The sequence below is a fragment of the Paralichthys olivaceus genome, chromosome 22 (assembly GCF_024713975.1).
Source record: "Paralichthys olivaceus isolate ysfri-2021 chromosome 22, ASM2471397v2, whole genome shotgun sequence".
Lineage (NCBI taxonomy): Eukaryota > Metazoa > Chordata > Actinopteri > Pleuronectiformes > Paralichthyidae > Paralichthys > Paralichthys olivaceus.
In genome coordinates, this window is record NC_091114.1 from 6,655,370 (window position 1) to 6,678,260 (window position 22,891).

At 44.6% G+C, this 22,891-nt stretch overlaps 1 protein-coding gene and 1 long non-coding RNA gene across 6 annotated transcripts in view; one reads left to right on the forward strand and one right to left on the reverse strand.

The window, feature by feature from the left end:
* The window catches only part of serpinh2 (serine (or cysteine) peptidase inhibitor, clade H, member 2), a 125,956-nt gene extending 103,673 nt beyond the window's left edge, over positions 1-22,283 (forward strand). For 3 of the 5 annotated variants that reach the window (XM_069518510.1, XM_069518509.1, XM_069518511.1), the window contains 4 exons: positions 3,063-3,706; positions 8,687-8,779; positions 9,376-9,608; positions 20,536-22,283. In XM_069518510.1, coding sequence (XP_069374611.1) covers positions 3,063-3,706; positions 8,687-8,779; positions 9,376-9,608; positions 20,536-20,841 — 1,276 coding nt within the window. In that variant the 3' untranslated portion in view covers positions 20,842-22,283. Of the gene's footprint in view, positions 1-1,773; positions 1,935-2,056; positions 2,198-3,062; positions 3,707-8,686; positions 8,780-9,375; positions 9,609-20,535 lie in introns of those variants that run through there. The other 2 variants (XM_069518512.1, XM_069518513.1) reach the window with 2 other exon arrangements.
* On the reverse strand, positions 857-2,108 carry LOC109639711 (uncharacterized). Its single transcript, XR_002203437.2, has 3 exons — positions 1,967-2,108; positions 1,712-1,881; positions 857-1,395 (listed from the first exon to the last, which is right to left on the reverse strand). It is a non-coding gene; the product is annotated as an uncharacterized lncRNA (long non-coding RNA).
* Positions 22,284-22,891: the final 608 nt, after the last annotated feature.

Sequence of the window (22,891 nt, forward strand, 5' to 3'; positions counted from 1 at the left end):
TCCACAGGAGCCTGATAACTAAGTGCCTGCTAGGTAAATGTGTGTGTGTGGGTGTGTGCGTTTGCAAAAGAGACAGAGCGCGAGAGTGGCAGCGTGTGCACTGTGTGTTTGTGCTTTCTGCTGTGAATGTGTTGCAGATAGTGCTGTTGATGGCTATCTTTCGGAGAGCGCTCTATTGATTTGGCTGGGGTAAATAATTGGTTGGGTCTACAAGCTGTCATGTTCGGCCTGATTGCTGAGCATTGGTGGTCTCGAGCAGTTATCTTCCTCCATATCCCTCTCTGATCCTGCTCTAGCCTCCTTAGACTATCTCTACATTTATTGATTAGGACCCTATATGACTATTCTCCATCCTTCAATATGGGCAATAATCCCAGGCCCTGCAGAGCCCCATGTGTTACAAGTTATCTGCTCTCAGCTCCTTGTTCTGCTGCAGGGAGAGGGAAGGGACAATTTAGGGAGGTGAAAAAAAACCCATAGGAAAATGAGGAGAATACAGAATGAGGACATTTGATGGGGTCAGACGTAATACAGGCTTGCATAGTCTGTCCTAATTTTCCTTGACAGTGGACTATAATATTGCTACTGCTGCATTGTGAGGTGAGGTTGGTGTTACCTTGGACAGGGAGTGTGTGGGGTTGTCCCCTGCAACTTTAATGTCAAGTAACCACAACTTTAAGAATCATTTAGCTACTAATTCCTCAAAGATCTGTCTGTCTGTCTGTTTGTATGAAGAGCACATGTCCAATATTAACAGAAATTGTATAAACAGGCGACTAGTGCTCTGTAGCAGTCAGTGTGGAGGGGCAGCGTTCTTCTACATAAAATACGTCAGCTGGTCAAAATCACAGCCAGATTATTTTGATTAATTTTATTTCACTATATCGGACTTACAGACATTCAAAGGAGTCGCAGTTGCTGATGTCCATCTTGGCAACAGCTTTCAAATAATTACTGTGCAATTGTCTTTAAAGTAAAAGCACAGCGTTTGCTTTGTTGCTGCAATAAATCATTCAAACTCTATAAACCGCACACGTGAACAGTAATAAAGCAATTGATTTTGATTTCACGATAAGACACTGACTAGCAAATCCTCATCGCTTATAAACTAGGTAGGATGAAAGTTTTCTAACTTCACTCTGCACCATAGACACAACGTTCAGCACACAAACAATACAAAGTGACAGTAAATCTTTTATAATTCTCATCACCATAGAATTAAACAGCCCATTCAGAAAAAATGATCAGTTTGAAGACTAAAATCATAATAATTATTTGAAAATAAATACATAAAGATGGATGCTGCTTAACTAAACCAATCACAGTGCTGGCTCTGTGCACTTCATCCTCTTCCTCGGTGTCAAAGTTTAGGAGGACCACGTGCTGCTCACTGAGCTGGGGGCGAAGAGAAGAACATTAGCGACCCCCCTTGAATGGTTTGGGGAACTGCAGCCCCATACTGATCCATGGACAAGGGGGGTTATTATCCAGAGCTTTATTTTCAATGAGAAGTAAATCACTTCATTTACTTTACAACAGTTTGAGAGAAGTTTAGATCTGCTTAATATATACATAAATTAATAAATAAATATATAACCCCACCACACATTTAGTTGTTTTTAACTGATCGTCTTTGTTCTGCTGATAAAAGGACATTTGATGTGAGATTAGTCAAATGTATTTGAGCTCCTGTTATGGATCATATTCTCACTGTGGCTTAAGCCTGCGCCTTGGAGCGGATTCCTGCAGGAGAAGTTCCGGGGGGCAGAGCCAGAGAGCTGCCCGGTGGTGCGTGCAGCTTTGTGGGTAAACTTCCTCCTCCGTGCGCTGCCACGTCGGAGCTCCAGCCCCCCGGCCCTCACTTCCTCCGGAGCCCGCAGCCTGCAGCGGCGGACACACAGCAGCCGAGGCACACACGTTTGAATTCATTCACGGTAAAAAAAAAAAAAAAAAATTAACAAACCACCTTCTTCTTCTTCATCCTTCGCTTTCCTCTCTCTCCGTCGAGGAAACCGTCTCCGTGTCGGGCGACAGATGTTTCCAGTCACCGCTGCCACCGCCTCGACAAAATCAATGAGTCGTTCGGTTTTTATTTTCTCTTCCTCATCCTCTCGTTTAGTCCTGGATTTAAAAAAAGAAGAAGAAGAAAGAAACCTGATCTTTTCTGAAACTTCACCAAAGTGAAGCGTCACTGTGGGTGAGGATATAACCGGGTTATCATGCAGGGAGGAGTTTACAAGTGAACTTTAGTGGTGAGGAGAAGTTTGCAGGAGCAGGGGTCTGACATGAACACTGCAGGAACAACATGCATGGTTAGCACACTGGAAAACATCTGTCAGAATGTCTCCAATCAATGAAAATCCTTCCTGGCTGTTTATCTTCATACTAATCTCTGTAAGCAGATTCTGCATGAGAATATATAATGTGTGATTAGTTGGACCTGAAAGCCGTCTTACTTTTCAGCAGGTTTTGGATTCCTGCAGATAAACAGTTTTTTCCTCTATTTGGAGAGCAGGACTCATGATTCACGATCAGATTCTGTCACGTTTTCACTCAAAATCTTGCGCTCGAACTCAAATATACCTTGCCTGTGCTTATTTCCTGCGCTTCAGCTCGTGCTCCTTGGATTTTTCTTCTGCTCTCAGATAGTAGGTAAAATATAGGACGTTTGAAAGAAACCCTATTAGTAAACACTAACAGTTACCCCCTTGGTGTCTTGTGCTTTCGAGGAATAATAATGTAAATAAAGTTTACTCTTATTATTATTCTTGCAAAGCATAAGAGGCCAAACACAAAGTCCGAAATGCATCAGCGATTGTTTTCTTTTTATTTATCTGCATTCATAGGGGGACAGCTGTTAATAGAGATTAGCCAAAAGTTTGTCTGGACCCAAAACCCCCACAAAAAGCATCACTGTTTGTGTTTTGTGTGATAGAAGAATCTAGTCCGGCTGTAGAAGCTGTAAGGTGAATGGAAGACAGAGTCTCGCCCCCTGTCTACACCAGTAGAACCAAAATATTGCCAGATTGTCTTCATACTTCCCTTCCTGTGTGTTCCTCCAGATCTGCCATGCTGCCGAGACTTCCTGTCTTTTTCCTAATTTCTTTGCCAGTTCTCCTGGTGCAGGGCAGCACCACCAGTTCACCTGGGAAGAGCTCTGCTGCCCCAGCCAGTCCTCCACCCCGCCCGCCTCCTCCTCTGGGGGACCCCAGCTGGGCTCTGGGTCTGCGCCTGTACCAGGCCCTACGCCCCGACCCCAGCTCAGTAAACACCCTGTTTTCACCTCTGCTCCTGGCCTCCTCACTTAAAGCGCTGGGTGGAGGTGCTGCGGGCACCACTGCCAACCAGCTCGGAGACCTCTTCAAGACTCCCGCCCCCTCCAAGGCCAGCTCTCAGGCAGGAGAGCTTCTGTCCGGGGCGTTAAAGAGCTTTGCCAAAGCAAACGTGACCGCTTTTCACCTGCACACGTCCTCAGCTGTGTTTTCCAAGCAAGCCCCTGCGGTCAGTCAGGCCTTCGTGAAGGACAGCCAGGCCAAGTTCGGGCTTCAGCATCAGCCACTGGGGAAAGGAGACTCCAAGGCTGACCTGAAGCGGCTCCATGACTGGGCTAAAGATGGGCTTGGGGGGCTAGAAGCAGCTCCTTTGGAGGCAGAAATCAAGGTCAAGGCTGGAGCCTTGATACTGGCTAATGCCGTGCACTTTAAAGGTGAGTATAAATAGTGCACACTAGATACACGAGTGGTAGACTTGTTTTGGTTTGTAGTTAGTGATGGTGGTTATAATTAAGAACACATGCAGCGTCGTACCAGGTTGGATGTAGACACATGAAGCAGCAGCTTGACTGGACTGAGTAGAGCTAAAGACTGGTGGGCTCTGTATTTGTACAGCCATTTGAAATTATGCAATGTCTCTGTACTCTAGATGCATGCTGCTTTGGATGAGAAGTCTTAAAATATTAATATGCCGTGCACGTGTTCCATTTTCACTGTTGGCGCTGCACAGAGAGCCTGTGCGCCAGTTTGCCCACTACACTGTGTGTGCCAGCGTGCCCACCTGTGTGCAGAGTGCATGTGCGTGTGTTCCTGTGAGCATGCATGCAGTGGACTCCAGCTGGTGGACACAGCAGATAAAGGATGATTCTGGGGTCCATCACTGAGAGCTTATTCATCTTCCATTTGGGGGTGATGTGTCTTCTTAAATAATTGAGTAACAAGTGTCCAGACTCTCTCCCTCAGTGTCATGCCCAACATCTGTGCGTGGAGCGCTCCAACTCTGCGGCGGCACAGCTTGGCTCGGATCTGTTCTTTGTGACGGGCTGCAGGGGTGAAAACCGGTCAATGTTTCGATACGCCTTCGAAGCTCCATCTGCGATTTAACAGTTGCATCCTAGAACACTTCCATCTAATCACTCTTTAAAAGGATAGATCTGGATTCATTTCACTTTTATTAGACTGTTAAATATTGTCAGTAGTTTCACAATTAGGTTTTAGTTAATAATGAGCCACTGAAATAGCAAATTTATAGCTTATAAATTAATAGCTTATTTTTCATTTTCATGAATGCAGTGCAATGTAATTTCCGGAATGTAATCGCTCATATCTCTCTGTAGTAGCACGGCAGGCGATTCTGTGGCCGCTGACGAAGAATCACATTTTTGTTTGCAGTCGTCTAAAAAGACGAGGATGTGTTAAACATGTCCCTCTGTTTCACTTGGTCTTTTTTGTGCCATTTGTCTCTGTTTTTGTGCTTTTGTCATCGTTTATCGCACGTCTAATCTACCCTGTCTCTCTTCTTCCCACATGTCTCCTGTTCACATCCTTATCTGTGTCCATCTGCCTCCTTTCCTTCTGTTTCCTCCTGCAGGTATTTTTTTTTATTAGGTGCGAAGAAGGCTGCTGAAGTGAAAACAGGTTGCCGACAGACAGAACTCCGCAAAAAACATTCCCTGACAGACTATATACATCGATAAGCAATTTAATTAATTTTCTTTGTTTCATGTTCTCACTTCATTACAAAATTAGTTTTCCTGTGATCCAACCCTCGTTGGTTGGTGCATTTTTGTAGAGGAAATATACAAATTAGATTATACAGCAGATTACAGCGCACAAATGAGATTACGTTAAATTGGATTCCTTTAGTTTTGATTTATAATTTAAAAGTGGTCGATAGTTTGCTTCTTGCTCCTACTAGACGCCTCTGGTTCTTTGCAATTTTTATTTTATTTGTCTTTGATTTCAGGGTCCTTAGGCGCTTCACATCGTGTGTGATAGTGTAATGGTTTCAGAGACGCTTCCTTCCTCGCCTGTTTGTTTCATTTTCGTTCCCTTTAGTTGATTATTCAAGGGGGGGGATTTAAAAAGCTCTTTTCTGTCCCTCCTTCCCTGGGCTCAACACAGCATCCAAAGAAAAGGAAGGTCAGGGGCAATTAGTAGTGGAACATGTTTATAGTTGAGCGATGGTAAAAGCAAAGAGGGCTGCGGAGACAGAACAGCGTAAGGGGACATTTCTGGGTGGGCAGGGGACAAAGAGAGGCAGAGCAAAAGAGATGGGAGAAAAGTAAACAACGACAACTGAGGGAAGTAAAGAAAGAGAAGGAGGCCTGCTGAGACAGTGAAAGAGATTGACAGACATAGCGGAGCGTTGTAAAAGGCCTACCTTGGGAGTTCCAGTCCACACTAGTTAATTAATTCAGGCTTTGTTCCTGTTTTAGACAAACAAACACTGGAGACGGAAGAAGAAAAATACGTTTCTATACGTACAGAGAGAAAACTTATACACGAGACAACACCAAAAACATGGAGAATGAGGAGAATAACAAAAGGAAAGAGAGAACAACAAGTCCCTTTACATTTAACCTCTAATAATAGCTTGTGGAACTACTTGTAATGTGACGCCTGAACAGTTGATGGAGAGGGAGCCGGTCGCTCTCGTCGATTCTCCCGCTTGAAGTTTACAGTAAAGCCGTTTTCAGACATGAGCGGCGGGTAAAATCCTGAGAACTGGCTTCAGAGTTTACCCGCAGTCTGCCTGTCACACATGAACAACACAGCAGGAGGTTCTCTGCACAGACGCATTCACAACAGCATCAAATCCACTGCATTATTCAGGCGAGAGGTGGAGCAGCCGAGTGCAGCAGACGGAGGCAGGAAGCGACGTATTAACTCCGCTGTGGCGATCACGTGATTTGATTGACAGAACACAGGCACCGGTGTCGGCTGTTATCACCACAAACTCTCTTGACATCTTCCTCGGTGTCTTCTATGTTTGTGTCACCGATTTTTCACAGGGAGATATTTCTTTCCTCTTAGATTTTTTCATTTTTGCGTCTGTTCTCACATCGACTTCTCCTGGATTTCTACGGAGGCCAGGAGAGAGAGTCTGCGTCTCATTTCTGTTCACACATGCACCTCCTCTGGAGAAAATACGGAGTAACTGTGGAGTTCAGTGCGTGTCTGAGAGCAGCTTATGTCTGTGTGGTTGTTTCATTGTTCATCGTCGATGGATAGGAATGGATTCATATTTCAAAGATCTCTCAGCAGCAGCACGGTCCTGTAAAGGAGAGTAGTGTAGTCCAAAGCAGGTCCAGGTCGAGACATGAGCCCACACATCTGGACACGGAAATCCCAAAAAGTCTGCTGAGAGGGCCGGTGAGGTCATAGATTGAACCCCTGCCGCTTGATTACGACTTCATAGTATTTACACAGAGATACCTCATCATCGTGACATCATACGAACAACACGGCTGTCACTTGAGCTAACCCTCAGCCAGTTGTTTTTCGGACTCCTCGCTCTGATGTTGACAGGAAGCAGAGTCTGTGACTCGTGCTGGCGTGCCTGGGACGGAGAATCACATGTCACTTCGCTGTGACTTCTGATTGGCTGGGGTCCATTTGAGGCTGTGAGGTTCTTGGGAAAATCTAGTGCTGAAAAGTAGATCAGATGATCTGCAGAAATGGATTTGACAGCAGTTTTGCTCTGGTTTTTTCCCCCTATCTCCCAAGAGTGTAGTCTTTCAGTTTGAGAGCAGGACTTATTGATTTCACGTTCAGATTTTGTAAAGCTGTCACTCGCAGGGCAGTGACATTCATCACCACAACACATTAAGCTGATTTACATTTCTTTTGGGGGCTTTCCTGATTTTTTCATCCAGGACCACTGTTAGTTTGGCGTTTCCTTCTAAGTGACATGACAAGAATTAAAAAAACATCCAGCAAGTTCTGGAGCAGCATTTTAAGTGAACACTCAGGGTTTCTCCAAGAATTTATCTCGAAGGCCACGCGTGGTGAGTCTGGAGCACCAGCATGTGACATTGCTCATTCTTGAGTGTCGTGCCTTGATAACTACTCGATGTATCAGGATGACATTTGGTGGAGAAAAAGATGTCACCCTCCGGATAACTCGAATCAGGCCTCAGCTCCTCATCGTCACAATCATCCAGGTTCAAATTTCAATTTGTCCAGTCCTTTGGTTTTTACGTTTGCACCTGCAAAACTAATGACATTCCCATCAGCCTCGGCTGGGTTTAGTGCTTGTTAGCAGACATGCTGACACGCTAAAGTAAGATGTTGAATGTGGTAAACCGTGTACCTGTTAAGCCTGAACATGTTAGCAATGGCATTGTCAGCATTTTTGCATGCTGATGATGGCATTTAGCCTCACAGAGCTGCTAGCATGGCTGCAATGTATTGGTCTTGTTTTTAATCTTTTGCAAGTTCCCTCATCTTGTTGGAAGTGCAATACTTCATCCAGAGCACCTTTTTAAAATCATTTATCGCAAAATCACTGTGAAATGAAGCAATTTGCTGCTTTACCCTATCTTACATCATTTTAAATGGAGTATTGTGTCAGACTGTTGTTGTGACCAAACACAATCTGAAGATGTCACCTTGAGCTCTGCGAACTCGCCATGGGGGCTTTTCATCATTCGCTGACATTTTATTGACGAATCAATCGTGGATTGTTCAGAGAAAAGAAGGGTGGGCACACTTTGTGTCCAGTGTAAGTTTTTAACGATAAAGCCGAGCACTTGCTCTCCAGACTTTCATCAGGGCAGATAAGGCATTAGATGTTTTTTTTGGCCTTCTTGCACCTTAGCATTGTGTCACGAGTGCAATGATCCCTTGAAAATGATGAATCAATAAAGTCATCATTAGTTATAGCCCTAGCCGTCCTCGGGTGTCATTCACAAAAAGCAACACACCGTAAATGCAAGTCATAATCTGTCGACCTTCTCACTCCATCCACTTTGCCCTGCTCTGTTGAATGGGCCATCCGCTTCCGCGATGTGTTGTGGGGTTATTACAACAGTAATTCCACTACTCACAGCCAGCCCCCACCCTTAAATTGACAGCTGTCAGGGGGTTAGCAGGGCCAAGTGGGATGCGGTGAGCGCTGAATGGGACGCCGTGGTCTTAAGGATCTCATAACCGCCCCAGTGTGGCACTCCAGCTCAGCAGCTTTGGGGAGAGAAGACATTTTTATAATAGGCGGTACATATCGAAGATTTATGAGGAGCGTCACATCAGTGTCACCGCAAGTGGGGTCTATATGTATTTTATGAGTGAAGTATTATTTAACCCAGTGGCCACCTTTTCACCTCTGCCAGTCATTTAGCATTTACTTACATCCTGTCTGCGTGGAGCTTCCTGCATTCAGAACGGCTGTGCTTGTTTGTCTGTCTGCTCAGGGCTGTGGCAGAGAGAGTTCAGCGAGGGGAGCACAGACCATCGAACCTTCTTGGGGAAGAAATACACCAAAGTGGTGATGATGCACAGAGCAGGTAAAATCAAACCCCATTGTCTTTCACTGCTGCTCTCCTGCCAGCAATTACATGCAGCGAAAGGGAAAAATGGCTTGAACATTTGTAAGGTCCAATCCTCTTTCCTCCTATTTATCACTGTGTACCTTATCATTTATTTAACATGCCTTTCATATTTTATGCATCGTCTTAAAACAACAACAAGGCAGAGTGAATTTCTGCCGTGACAGCAGTAAAAGACATTGGGGGGATACACTGCGCTTTGTTTAATCTTATAATATATGGTCGAGATAATGTCTGTGATCCTGTTAAAACGGTGTTTGAAAACTAAAGCTGTCTTTGTCCATATGAGAATTGTATCTAATAATTCCCTTATGTACTGACACATGAAGTGTTAGATGCAGGTCTACTTTGCAGCTGGTTGTTTATTTTCTCAGACGAACGGTGCGGTGGTTGAGTTGTCATTTGTAAGAACCATGAAGCAAATGCATTCTTTTCAAGCTAAAATGGGACCAACTGCGCTTCCAAATGCCTTCGCAAATGGATGTTAGTATAAAGCCTTGTCTTAAGTCTTTTCTCCCTAAGGCATTTAACAGGGGAGGACTCTTCTCCTCCAGGTTTGTTCCGTCACTTTGAAGACATAGAAAACATGGTGCAGGTCCTGGAGGCGCCGCTGTGGGGAGGCAAGGCCAGTCTGGTGCTCCTGCTGCCCTTCCATGTTGAGAATCTGGCTCGGCTGGACAAGCTGCTGACCCTGGAGCTGCTGTCCAAGTGGCTGGAGAAGACCAATGTCACCAGTGTGACCATCTCGCTGCCCAAGGCGAACATTTCCAGCGTGTTCAGTCTGCAGGTGAGCACAACAACCCTCTGGTTTTATTGAGGTTGAACATATCGAACACATTAACATAGAGATCTGAAAATTGAAATGGCCTACACTAAAATATGACTTTATGATGAGAAACATCTACATTTACTTTGTTTCGTTTTGTAGTGTGAATTGCAATAGATAGTGATAATTCTTTCTCACTGTTCAGTGCATATTTAACTAATAACTGTTGTAAAAACTGCAGATGAGCGACGAGTCTTCAGTGATGCAAATCGTCGACTACTGGATTTGATAGTAATCTGTGAAACCCCTGGTGGGTAGTATTTAGCCTGAATGGTAGTGTCAAGAATTGAGGGTAATAGTAGTAGAAGTACTGCCAGTACTTTGTGTAAGCTAGTTTTGAGTGTTATAGTATTAAATCATATCTTATTCCCTTCTCTTTCACCGCAGTGTGTGTTAGGGTCACATAGGGTTACAAAGCAAGGGGGAGAGCTGCTCTTTAAATGAGGAGCTGATCCTTCTAAGGTTAAGTGTTTGCAATTTTATGTGGCACTATGATACATTCCAGTTTGATATAAATGGCATTTTAATGTTTATGTTGACATTCACTCTTGGGTCTATATCAGGCTAATGCATTGGGATATGCATGTATACAATGGCAGGAAGTGTTGTTTGGGTAATAGCCTTGGCTGGTGTTGTGTTCTTCAAGTGATGAAGTCGTTAAGGAAGATCGCAGGGACTTAAGTAGCTTTCTTTATGTCACTAACTTTACAATCTGCTTTCAAACATGCACTTAAGACTGACTTTTTCTCGAAATTTTCCCATGGGGCTGTTTGTGAGAGCGCAATATCTGAGTCAGTGATCACGGACATTTGTGAGGATACACCAGGAAAATGTCCAAAGCGAGCCAGTGGGTGCCACCACGTGCTGTGTGAAACTGAAGTTTTACAAATATGCCATGTACGTGGACAACGCTGATGAAGATCAATTTGGAAAGACGATGAGATTTGCAAGCTTTTGGGGATAAAGGGCGGTGCTGGTGTAAACAAAATAAGGTGCTTGCCACAGCACAATCTATACATAATGTCCTGCCTCCTGCAAGCTCTACCCAGGCGCCACCACTCACCTTAATGTTCCAGACATTTTCCTGTTGTTGTGAATGCATCTGACTCGGAAAATCTCCTGCTGCGTTCTTCATATGTGAAAGACTATCTCTGCATAACTAAATTCTAAATTCTTTCCCAAAATCCCTGGCTGATGATCATGATTCTTCATCTCCACCAAAAAACTAGCCCACCCTGAATGAGTCAAATTTCCAGCCGCCTTGGTAGAGAAGTTTGTAATCTTTTCTTTCGGAGGGAGTTTGCCGAAGTAATGCTGGTTTATTCTTTTTACTTTGTCTTTTGATCCAAGTTCTCTGCATTTGCACCCACAGCAGACTAAGTTTATGTGCTCATACAGTGCATTAAACGTGCAGCAGAGAGGCGCTCGCTCTATTTTTTGTTTAGTTTTTTTAATACTGCAGTGCAATTTAAAAGAGAGGATCCTTGCATTCAGCCACAATTGTAGTTTGTTCCTTTAGTTTTTATCTTTCATTAATTTCCTCTACCCACACACACTGCATCATTTTCACCTCACCTGATAAAGTTTTTCATATCTTCCAGAAGTGCGCTCATCATTCTCATTGTTCCTTTGTCGCCTTCATGCTCGTCTTTGTGTTTTTCTTGTCTCTTCGTCTCGATTCTTTTCATCTGCCTTGGTCACCTCCTCTTCCTGGCATGCGTTTCTTTTTCCCTTTCCTTTTAAAAGTTTTTTTTTTCTCCATTCAAATCACCTCCTCTCTCTCTGTCTGTGCTCTGCCTCCATGTTGGGCTGTGTTTCTCCCTTGTCATGTCTTCCTCTTCTCCATCTTCCTCCATATATTCTTCACGTGTGACCTCCACTTTTTTCTCTTCTTCTCCTTCCCCTGACTCTTTGGTGCTTTTAGTAACTGAAGCAGTGGCCTGGCTTAGCCTTTCCAGCTCAGTGCAGACTCTGACTCAAGGTAAGTTCAAATGTCACCCCTTCCCTCTCTTCACTTCCTTGGGGTGATAGCTGTACTTACAGCATCAGACTGCAACAACCTTCAGCAGGAAATCGAACCCTGGCTGCTAAGAGGATACAGTAGAGGGGCCTGAGGACGACCACGACGCATAGCTATTTGGTGGGCTTCCGATGCCTCCTACAGACCTCCTTTTGCAAGGTCAAGCCATAGCCCAGCTGGTGGTCTGAATCTCTGCTCCTGCTCCTCCCAGAACCAGCATGTAGCTGATCTGAACCAGGAGAAAGGAGACTATCGCTGCAGAGAGTTTGGGAAGTGCTGCTGGCCCTGTTTCGATTTAAAAAACCCACGGGTTGTGTCTTCGTGTGGACAGGCAAGAATGGAAACTTAAGGATAATTTGACAGTGTCTACATGGACAGCAATATTCCAACTTCTGACCTTATTCAGGATAAGATCGTATTTCTATTATGTCGTTTACATGAGTTCCTCATAGAAAGTCCATTCATATTCCTTTTAACATGTTACAGAGCATATGTTCCTGTAGGACTCTTTACAAATGTATCTGAATCTTATCTTCTATGCCAAAAATATAAACCTCCAGAAATACCTGATCAAAGTTGCTTGACGGAAACACAACTATTATAAAAATTTACACAGACTACGTTAACATGGACGGCAATATTTTGAATATTGACCTTATGAATATACATTGTATACTTAACTATTTTGATTATGACGTTTACATGTGAAAGATCATCAGCATTTGGTCTGATTATGGATTACCTCAACATCATGTCCTACTACTTGTTTACACTCAAAATTCAGTGCATGTCGTGTTCAGCAGTTGGTAACTGTCGTATGTAGATGTCGCAAAAATGCTGTGACATCTCTATTCAGTCAATGACAAGTATCATTCCTTGATTCACATGTGAGCCTTTTCAAAACACATGGCATCAGCCTCAAGTACCAACTCTGAATGCAATGCGAGTTTTAAAATGCTACAGCACGTGCATGTCAAGTGTAGGTGAACGGTCAAGCTATATGCTTTTTCAGGCGTGTCATGAAAATGCATTATTGTGGATGTGGCCGGGGAGGAGCGCCAGGCAGACAGGCAGCAGGTTAGTGGCTGCTGATGCTAATGTGAGTGCATGGGGGTTGTTCGGGTTCACACAGGGCAAACCGACGGCTGTGTCAGGCTGCTGACTGGGAGATCAGAGGGTTGTCAGGCCGGTGGAAGAGCACGTATTTGACCAGGCCACAGGGTCCGCAGCGGAGGCAAGGGCACAGAAAGAATCACACAAGATCAGTCTGCTGATGTGGGGGCATGGTGTAAAGAGTTTCCCTTTTTCACTTGCAGGTGCCTTAGAATGGACTTATTTATCATGAGCTGCATGATGAACTATTGAGATGATCATTAGGTGAGACTTTGGTGGAACTACAGAAACACTTACATTGGTGTTTACAGAGTGGAAATGATCTTCGGCAGGGTTCAGACACCTGCACACAAACCTGACCCGAATCTAGTTTTAATTTTAGTCTGTTATCAAGTTGCTTTTCCAGAGTTAATGTAAATTTACCCTCCAAGGTCAATTTAATGCAATTTAAACCTGCAACAGTGATGTTCAGCTCCACTTATGTTTTTATTGATGGATGACAGAAGTGACTGGAACAAGATTTGTTAGCCCATCCCCATATGCAAGTAAAATGGTCACACTGAGGAGCTATAGTTGTAATCAAGTTAAGGAGGCTGAGGTGAACATAACACGGTTAAGAAAGAATTAGCATTCAAGGCCATGTACTGTATTAGTATAGTATAAGTGTAAGTATTCCAAACTTCTTGGATCAGATGCAGCTTGTATAAGTAAAAAAAAAAAATCTTTCTTCAAGAACAATTGAATGACGTGATTGGTTCACGTTCAGATTGAACGCTTTCACTCAAAACCCTGCAATTTCACTTGAATAGCCCCTGCTTGTGTTTCGATTGCCCCGCCCTTGTTGGGGGTGTGTTAGCTCTACCTCTTAGAGAGCCGCGTACGGGCGGTTCCTTCTACTGGGTCCAGGCTCTCTGTGGCTCGATTATTACAACGGCTTCCCGGCTGTGTGCTTGAGGAAAAACAACAACGGCACCTTGATGGAGTGCAGCAGATCAAGGGCGAACAAGCATTTGTCAACACAACACCTGGCATTCAACTGGTTGCGAGAATTTAAGACTTGTTGCGCAAAAAGATCAACCTGAAGCTCAGGAAATGTGTCTAAGAGACACAATCTCTGAGTGTAAGTGCAGAGTTTGAGCACATGTAGGAGCTATTCAAGTGTGAGTGCAGGTTTTTGGGTGAAGCATTACAAAATTGTAAGTCAAACTGAAAGACTACACTCTTGAGTAGAGATCGGAAGAAAATTAATCTCATCACATCTTTAGTGTTCACCGTTACTCATCAGTAAGACACAGACCTTAACATGCATTCAGAATACATGCAGTGAAGATGATAGCTGGATTGTTTTTTGCAGAATGTGTATATTCACCCAGCGGCAGCTGCTTGTGACTTGTTGCTAACACTGACTGCTGTGTGGAGAGTGTCTTTGTGCATGTTAATGTGTCCGCTCTCTTTTTCATTTTGTCTCTGTATGATGAGGTTGACTCCCACAACCTTGGGATTAGCATAATTTTTTTTTCAAGTTGAAACATTTTCAGAAGGCACGGATACATCTTCACCTCGGCTCCCACAGCCCAGACTGAACTCACAACTGTTTGAATCCTCTCGTATCTTCCCACTGACTTTGTACAAAGTCGCTCCGCTTCTCAAATTTGCTTTGTGCTCAGCCTGAACACACACTTAGAGAGATACAGTAGTCGCTGGTACAACAGTTGTGGATGACTGAGAAAGAAAGAAGGAAAGAGAGAGAGAGAGAGAGAGAGAGAGAGAGAGAGGGGTTAGTTGAACCTGACAGATACAGAGGGCATGCCAGAAAAACCCATTTCCCCAGGGCATGCTACGCTGACTGGAACGTATTACCATGTCTTCTTTAGATGTACATTGTAACCTCATCATGGACTGATGAAATCCACTTTGGCCTCTTTCTCGTTCAACAAACCTCTCTGCAGAGTTGTGGTGCCATGTTATTTGGGTAGCTATGCCCCGAAGAGCCAACTTTTGACATGAACATTGTCAGGACTCTCTGGGGAGGAGGCTGTAATCTACAACTAAAGCTTGAAACAACTGCTTTTGACACGTTTTGTGATTTTGCCAGTGAAAGGGAAAACACACTGTTGCAGAAATCGTTTTCTCTCTGTGCTGCTCACATTATTAAACATAATTATGGATAAACACTTTAATGTTTTGATGTCCGTTAACTTCCTCTGGCTCTTCACGAGTTGTCCTCCTCAGTTTGCTCTCTCAAGAGACGTAAGTGCATTTGAGAAATCATTACGAAAGGGCTCAAGCTCTGAACAAACCCTCAACCCAATCCTGTCTCATTTCATCTGTCACTCCGGTCCTCTGATGATCATCGTTCCAATCGAGTCTGGCAAATAATTGCTCGTCGCCGTGCGTTAATACTGTTTACTACGCTATCTGTCAGGACTTTGGCCGACCATGGACTCCTGAGACTAGAGGGCAGCATCTGGACAAACATAGGATCATAGCCGTGTGTGCGTGCGTGTGTGTCAACTGTAATGCTCATGTCCTCTGCGTGAGGCAAATGAGATCAAACAAAATCAAGCAGCTCTCAGTCACGTTGCACGGATTCGCCGCATCCAAATGTAGCTATTCCCTCCTTCACCTCTGTCCTCTCTCCGTCATATCAGTCCCAGCGATCTAATTCCTTTTTTGTAGGTCTCACATGTGCCTCTAATACGCCATCACTCAGCGGCCGTACCTTGGCACCGCTGACCTAAATAGGAGTGACATTCGGCGGGCGAGTGAACTGGAGAGGTGGAGGAGGACGAGGGGAGGGGGGGGGGGGGGGGTCAATGATTGCTTGGGGACAGGGTAGAAAGTGTCACAGTGAACTATAAATACCTGCAGAATTCTACCTTTTTCTTTCCGTCTGTCTGCCTATTTGTGGTGTTCTCCTCTGTTGAAGGGCGCACTGAGATGGAGAACCCTCTTCACTAACCTGGTCCAGAGGTTACCGAATAAACCACCCTCATCGCTCTCTCCCTCTCTCTATGATCCAGTGCTGACCAGGCCACACACACATCCAGACTAATGGCCGAGCTTGAGCTCCATCCTGCCGGTATCTCCAGTCGCTGACTAAGACATATGAGTGTGCACCGGAGAGCTCACTCAATCATGGCTAATGAGGTCAAAAGGCCATCAAATATTTACAAGAGCACACTCCGCAGTATACAGTGTCGAGGGGCGGCTGTTTTAACGGCTACCGCAGCCCTGCATCATATGAAATGATCAGATGCGTTTCATGGTCATTCGTGAAATATCTCGCTAAAAGCTCAGGCTTTGTTTTCCTTTTTTGTTTGTGGCAAAAAGCTCATGTATATATTTAAGCAAGTGAATGAGTCGCCCAGTGTATTGACTGTGCAAAAGAGGTGAAAGCCCATGTAAATAAGATACCAACAGGAGTATTGCTGATGAGACTCAATAAAGAGATGGAGAGGCTTTGAAGTCTTAAGAGCTGACGTTGAGAGAGAGAAAGAGATGGATTTTTTTTTGTTTTGTTAAGCCTGTATTGAATGGGTCCATGAAAGGAAGATGTGATGATGCCAGTGCCAAATACTGCACGCTCGAAACCACCCACACACCATGTTAAGGGCAGTATTGAATTTGGCAGATCATGACTGTGGTTGTTTAATTTGTCGACAGCTTAAAAGAACAATTTTGTGGCTTTTGTTGGGAGGGGGGCTGGTGGGAGGGAGGGAGGTTTTACCTCTCACCCTTAGTCTTAGACAGTTGTCGGTTGTGTTTTGTGATTCGAGCGTCACAACTAGTTGGACCAAGTTGGAAATAAGTTGTGTAACTTGGGCCAGAGGATGCAATCATACAGTTTGCAACATTTAAAAGTGTATTTCTAAAAAGTATTTCTGCATTGTTTGCACATCCATGTTTGCTAACTAGCAGTCTTGCCCTTCCTTATGCTGGCTCACTCCTGTGTATTTTAGCGTTCCACTGCCACATTTGTTATTTCATAGATGAGCATTAAAAACCATCGTCCTCCCCCGTACTCATGCATGAGTTACAAATCAAACACAGACCTACACTTTAAACCATTGCTCCATGGAATAACTAGCCCCTTTTTCCACTGGTCAAAAAACCCACTAACATCTGGCTTTTCTCTGCAATGGGAATGGATTCGATCTCCATTCACTCCTGAGTAAAATGACTCCGCAGTAGTCACAGCTTTTAATCGGCTCTAGCTCCAATCCACAGTGATGAAAACAGGACACTTGCGTGAACGCGCTCCTTTGGCAGAAATCGAGGTGACACAGCTCTTCAGTTGTTGGTACAAAAACACCCAGGCTTTGCTAAGTTTGGTGTAAAATAGGTAAATGTTGACCTTCTGTGGTGACACGCAGGGATACTCCAGGTCGGATGTGACAGAGGCAACAAAGCACGCTTGTCGTCCGAGGTGAGACAGGGTTGAAAGTTAAAATCTGAAAGAGCAGTGTCATCGTGCTTTTCAGTTGTGTTCTGATGCAGCTCAATATCTTTCATTTGTTAATTAGCAGGAATACACTGAAACTACTGGACAGATTACCACAAAACATGGTGGAAAGATGTAGTATGATTCAGGGAAGAGTTCATTAAATTTTGGTGCAGATCTGGATTTTTCACATTTTTAAAGATTGCGTTTTTTGACATTTCACCAGATTTCCCAGGGAGTAACTATTCTGGTTCAGATATATTAAGGGAACTGATGTCTGTGAGTTCTTGCATCTTGATAGAATTTAAAGGGACTGTTGACTCTTCAGCCTTTGCAGAGCTATGCACTGCACTGAATGCTTTTCTAGTTACCACTGAAATTGACACATTATTTGATAAAACATCCCATAAGTGTTGAGTAACATTGTAAAATTAGACCTAAAACAATGTATTACATACTCAGTTATCCACTCAACAGAAAAATAATCACTCAAATTTGTTTAAGCCAAATCTTAAATTTGTTTAAGCCAAATAAAAAATATCATTCCCAGCCTCTCAACTGTGGATGTTTTACATTATTCATCACTGAATACATTTTGGATTTTTACTTTTAGTTTTTGTACTCTTTTTTTTTTACAATTTAAAACTTTTAAGATAAAGGAATGAATCCATATATGAATTAAAAATGAAAATAGGGCTACCAGTCTCAGTTACTTCTTACAGATGGAGCTGTGACATGTAGACATGTGACCGGCTTCTCCCAAGTCTGCCTTTCGAATCCCCTGCAGGTTCACCCAACAAGCTACTTAGTGAGCTCAACCATCAAGCTGAAATAATGTGATGCAGAGTGCTGCGTGCCTCAGGGTTGATGCCATCCTACCTCAGGTCTGGTTAGATTGCACTGCTGTAGGCCAAGTAAGCTACACTCACACACACACAGGAATTCACCAGCTGACAATGCCTGTGGCTCTCACTCTCAGACAAATAGCTCATTGATGCTGTATGTGAGGCATCAGCAAAGTCAGCCCAGTGCTGTTCCATCTAAGATTCATGCGGTGCATCAGAGAGAAAGGGCAGCCAAAGAGCACCTCCCAGAGGTTTCTCTTTCCACATAATGCAGTGCCACACCTCTGCAGTGCACTAGTCCTTCATAGGCTTCTCTAACACCCCTGGCCTTTTTCCCAGCACGCTGCCACAGGGTCCCTTTACATTTTTAAACACTTTATTAGCTTAAAAGAAATAATTAAGCGAACGCTTTTTCCTCTACATAGTAGTAAGAGAGTCAGAGAGGAAAGCTAGGTCACGTGGTGCTGGATGTTGGTTTTCATCATATGCATCATGGTGGCACATGCAACACTGCAGACCAAATGAACCAGAATGAAAACAGATGGACATGTTTCAAGTCTCTGGAAATAAAAGAGTTCGTCTTTCTCTAACAGGAAATTGTCTGGATCAGGTGAACGCTCAGGCGAGGGGTGACAGCTGGGTAAAGCGTGCAGGAGGCAGGACATGATGCATTATGTCCGCTACGAAATCATGATTTTTTTGTTTACAGCATATCAACACCAGCGTCGGGTGTTTTTACCAAGAGCTCTTGAGTCTGTCTTTCTAATTTGACATCTTCCTCTGCGCACCTCTTTCTAATCCTGAGGCTTCTTTTTTTCACTCTTACATTCCTCACATGATGGAAGTGTTATCAGCACGCTCATTTGAAGTTCTGGAAAACATCTGGAGCAACTGACTCAGACATTTACATTCTCATGAACAGCCCCTCTGCTACATTTCAGTAAATTGTCCATACCTCAGTGTTTGACTGAAAGCAGCTACATCAGAGAGAAACAGAAAAAACTTGTTTTCCTTGCGCACACATTTGTCATTAACCATTTGAGGAACCCATAAGTTTAAGCCTGTTTTTGTTTCCCCTTCAGATAAGGTGTGAAAAACCTTGAAACGATCGCCGGTGGTGACGGAGAGGTCGAGAGAGCGGTGTATAGCGAGGCGCGTTGGCCTGTCAAAAAAAGAGAAGGATGGTGGCGCAGTGGAAAAAGACAGAGTTAGGAGCAAAAAGAGAGTGAGAGTGTGCGAGAGAGACGAGATAAAATAAAGGCACATGGGGCTGATGAAGGATGGGGATGCCAGGCGAGTGGCAGAGCGGCAGAGCGGCAGAGGAAGACAGTGATGCAGTGGTAGAAGGTGGAGGAATAATGGATGAGGACAATAGAAGTGCATTAGAGCAGGAGGTGGCGTGTGTGGAGGGGAAGCGTTGCATGGAAACACTAGAATGGGAGTGACAGATGCCTACAACTGTATATACACTGACTTATTTCATGTTTAGCTGTAATCCGACATGATCCAGTTTAACTTCCTCTTGCATGCACATCTCAACTATTAAGCAGAAAAGCAGACGTTCTACATGGATTATTAGATTTGTCCATTAGCATGTGGCTTGGGGAACAAAGCAGTATTGTATACTGAGCTATAACAAACCCAAAGCCAGGGAGGCAGCACCCAGACAACTCATCCGAATGATTTAGTGTTTTCTTCTGCCGGTGGAAGATATCTCCTTCAAAACAGTCTAATCAGCTAAAGTTTAAACAATGCTACAGTAGAAAACAATATCGTCACCCACTCGTCTGTCTCTGCAACTTTTCTCCTCGCCGCGGCCTCCTGCAAATCCACACACAGGCCCGCACCCGCTCTCGTCTGGCCCCTGGAGAAGCCTGTCACGGTGAGTGGCCCTCTTGCCACGGGAGGATAAACTACCTGTCATGACGACGCCTTCCCGGAGAATTCATATCAGGCAAAAACAAAGGGGGTGCTGAGGTCACGGGGCATCACTCTTAAATTATTCATCCTCTGCTTCCTCCTTCCGTCTCCTCGCTGCCTGTCGCCCACTTTGTTCTGCCAGATCGCAACAAGGGCAACTGTCAGCCCCCCCCCTCCCCCATCTCTGGTTCCTGCGATAGAAAGTAAATAAACATTGTGGCGGAAAGACTCCCCCCCCGAAGTTAATGATTGCCTGTTTTAGGGGCTGTGTGTGTTTATGTTTACGTTTAATCATGTGGCGAGGTCCTGGAAGGCCAGCTCATGTCTCGCACTTTTTGAACACCACAGCATCATGAAATTTTAAAATGTGCTTTTCCTCCCACTCGTTATTTGGTCTCTTTGCGTGCATAATTGATTGGCGCCCCAGCAGCTGTTCGTTTGCATACGCTTACGGGACATCTCCGTGTAGAATGGCCTCAAGAGCCGGGAGATTCTAAGCAGCCCTTTAAATTCCATCGCTCTCTTTTCCTTTTTTTTCCCTTCCAGAAACAGTTGCTCGCTCTGGGCTTGACCGATGCCTGGGACCAGAAGGTGGCTGATTTCTCCGGCATGTGCAACAAGAGCAAAGGGAAGCTTCATCTGGGCGGCGTCCTCCACTGGGCGTCCCTGGAGCTGGCTGCTCAGGCCGGGAAAGGAGAAGCAGATCTAGAGGAGGAGAACGTAGAAAAGCCCAAGATGTTCTACGCAGATCACCCCTTCATCATCTTCGTCAGAGACAACGCTACCGGAGCCCTGCTGCTGATGGGAGCTCTGGACCACGTAGAGGGAGAGGCCCTCCATGATGAACTGTAGCGCCATCTACCGACTTTCCCTTTCTTTTAAAAAAAAGTCTCTTTCACACTTTCTTCATCAAGACATTGCCATTCACTATGGCACAGTATCACATCAAACTACGTCTGGCTGTCATACACTGACACTGCATAGTCTGGCACTGACTGACACTGACACTGCCATACCTGACGCCTACTGACACAGTCTCACACGCACACGCACACACACACAGACACTAACACACACACAGTGACACCTACATGGCACACATAAAGGAAAAATCTGTATAAGACAATACGAAAGTTGACAGTTAGAGCAGAAACACTAACTTTTAGGGACTCGTTGCTTTTACTCTCTCTCACACTCACACACACACACACACACACACACACACACACACACTCTCTCAATGATCAGTTCCACACAAATGACAAGACTGCGCTGACAAACACCAACATGCTGACAAGCAAAAGTGGCGACACTGACGTGACACTCACAGCAGCAGGTTTTTTAGCGGACAGAAGCTCACACTGACACTTGAATCCTCCCTGTCAGGAAAACACCAGGGCAGGGTGAGAATGTGTATGTACTGTGTGTGTGTGTGTTTGTGGTGACCAGCATGTTAAGGATGCCCATGCGGCCTGTCTCGGAGCTCGATGGGACCTATGGTGGGGTCTCCTGGGCAAGATCTGAGGGAGACTGATGGATCTGCCAAGTGCTTATTGATGAGCCAGCTTAATGCTAATGCCCGTAATGAGTCACGACACGTGTCAACAACACGGAGAGGACAGGGAACCTTTTAATCTCTTAATACCATCAGGGATCAATTTTGCTGTTATGCTGTTGGAAACAATCATGACTGACATAGCTTGACTTAAATGTAATGGCTTAATATTTAGGACGATTACAACAAAGAGGTATTGATTGTAACTTGTGTTTTTGTCCTTTATATCGAGCTCAGTGATGGATGAATCAGTCGACTGAACAGTGTGGAAAACGATTTTTTAAATTTTCTAAAGATACATATTCCTGGGCTTGTTTTTCTGGGCTTCTCTTTTTTTAACTTCAGCTTCACTGTATTCATCAATGTCTCTGCTGATCTCGATACAAACCAATCAATCAATGCTGTGCTATTAGTATATAATACATGAGATGCTGCCACAGCTCCATCTTTCCTGACAGCACTTTCTCTTTTTTGTTACTTTTCCCCCTGAACTAAATTGGCTGACATTGAGCCTCAAGGGTGTGTGGAAGCAGATTTAAAGCCCTGAACCAGCGTCATTTATTGAATTTTAAGGGCAACACATGATAGACTCGCAGTGCCGGGAAAGTGCAGCAGCAACTTTGTCAACACACTCACCCAAGGCTTCCGAACAAGCAAAGGTAGGATGTTTCTCCCATTTCTGGTGGATAATGAGAAGCAAAAAAAGAAAATAAATTATTCTTTTTGCTATTCCTCTTAATCCAGTGTTACCTTCAGTGTTTGATGCTTGAACATTTCAGTGTTGTGCTGACGGTCCATGTGTTTTTATTCTCAATGTGGGACAAGAGGTGCGCTGAAGGTAAAATGGAGACGTGTGCTACATCAGCCCTGTTATAACTAACAGAGTCTAGACACACAGCTGATGTGTCATAGTACCTTTGTTCCTAATTTAGCCCTCTGCACAGGTCTGCTCGGCAACAGCGTGTGTTGAGCATGTGTGTCGGGCTCACGTGTGCGTTCGTGTGTGACTAAAGCTACTACGATGACCTCTCCGGAGCGGCCTCCTGCGCAGCAGAGACTTGTAAAGGGCACCGTGCTGCAGGTCTCCCCCTACTCTGAGCAAACCTCAGTCCAGACAAGCCGATGATGGATCCGAGGCCGTCCGCTGTGAGCACATCAATCCTGCTCGTCCCGACACCAGCTCCCCGCAGACTCCCCTTCACATTCTATTCATTCCAGAACACTGATCAGCACACGCACGCCCACATCCGCTCGCAGGTAGGCAGACGTAACCTGACAAGGAGAACACGAGCGAGCCACCTCTCAGTGATGTGGAGCAGCTGCATGTGCAGTGTGTATCCAACAATG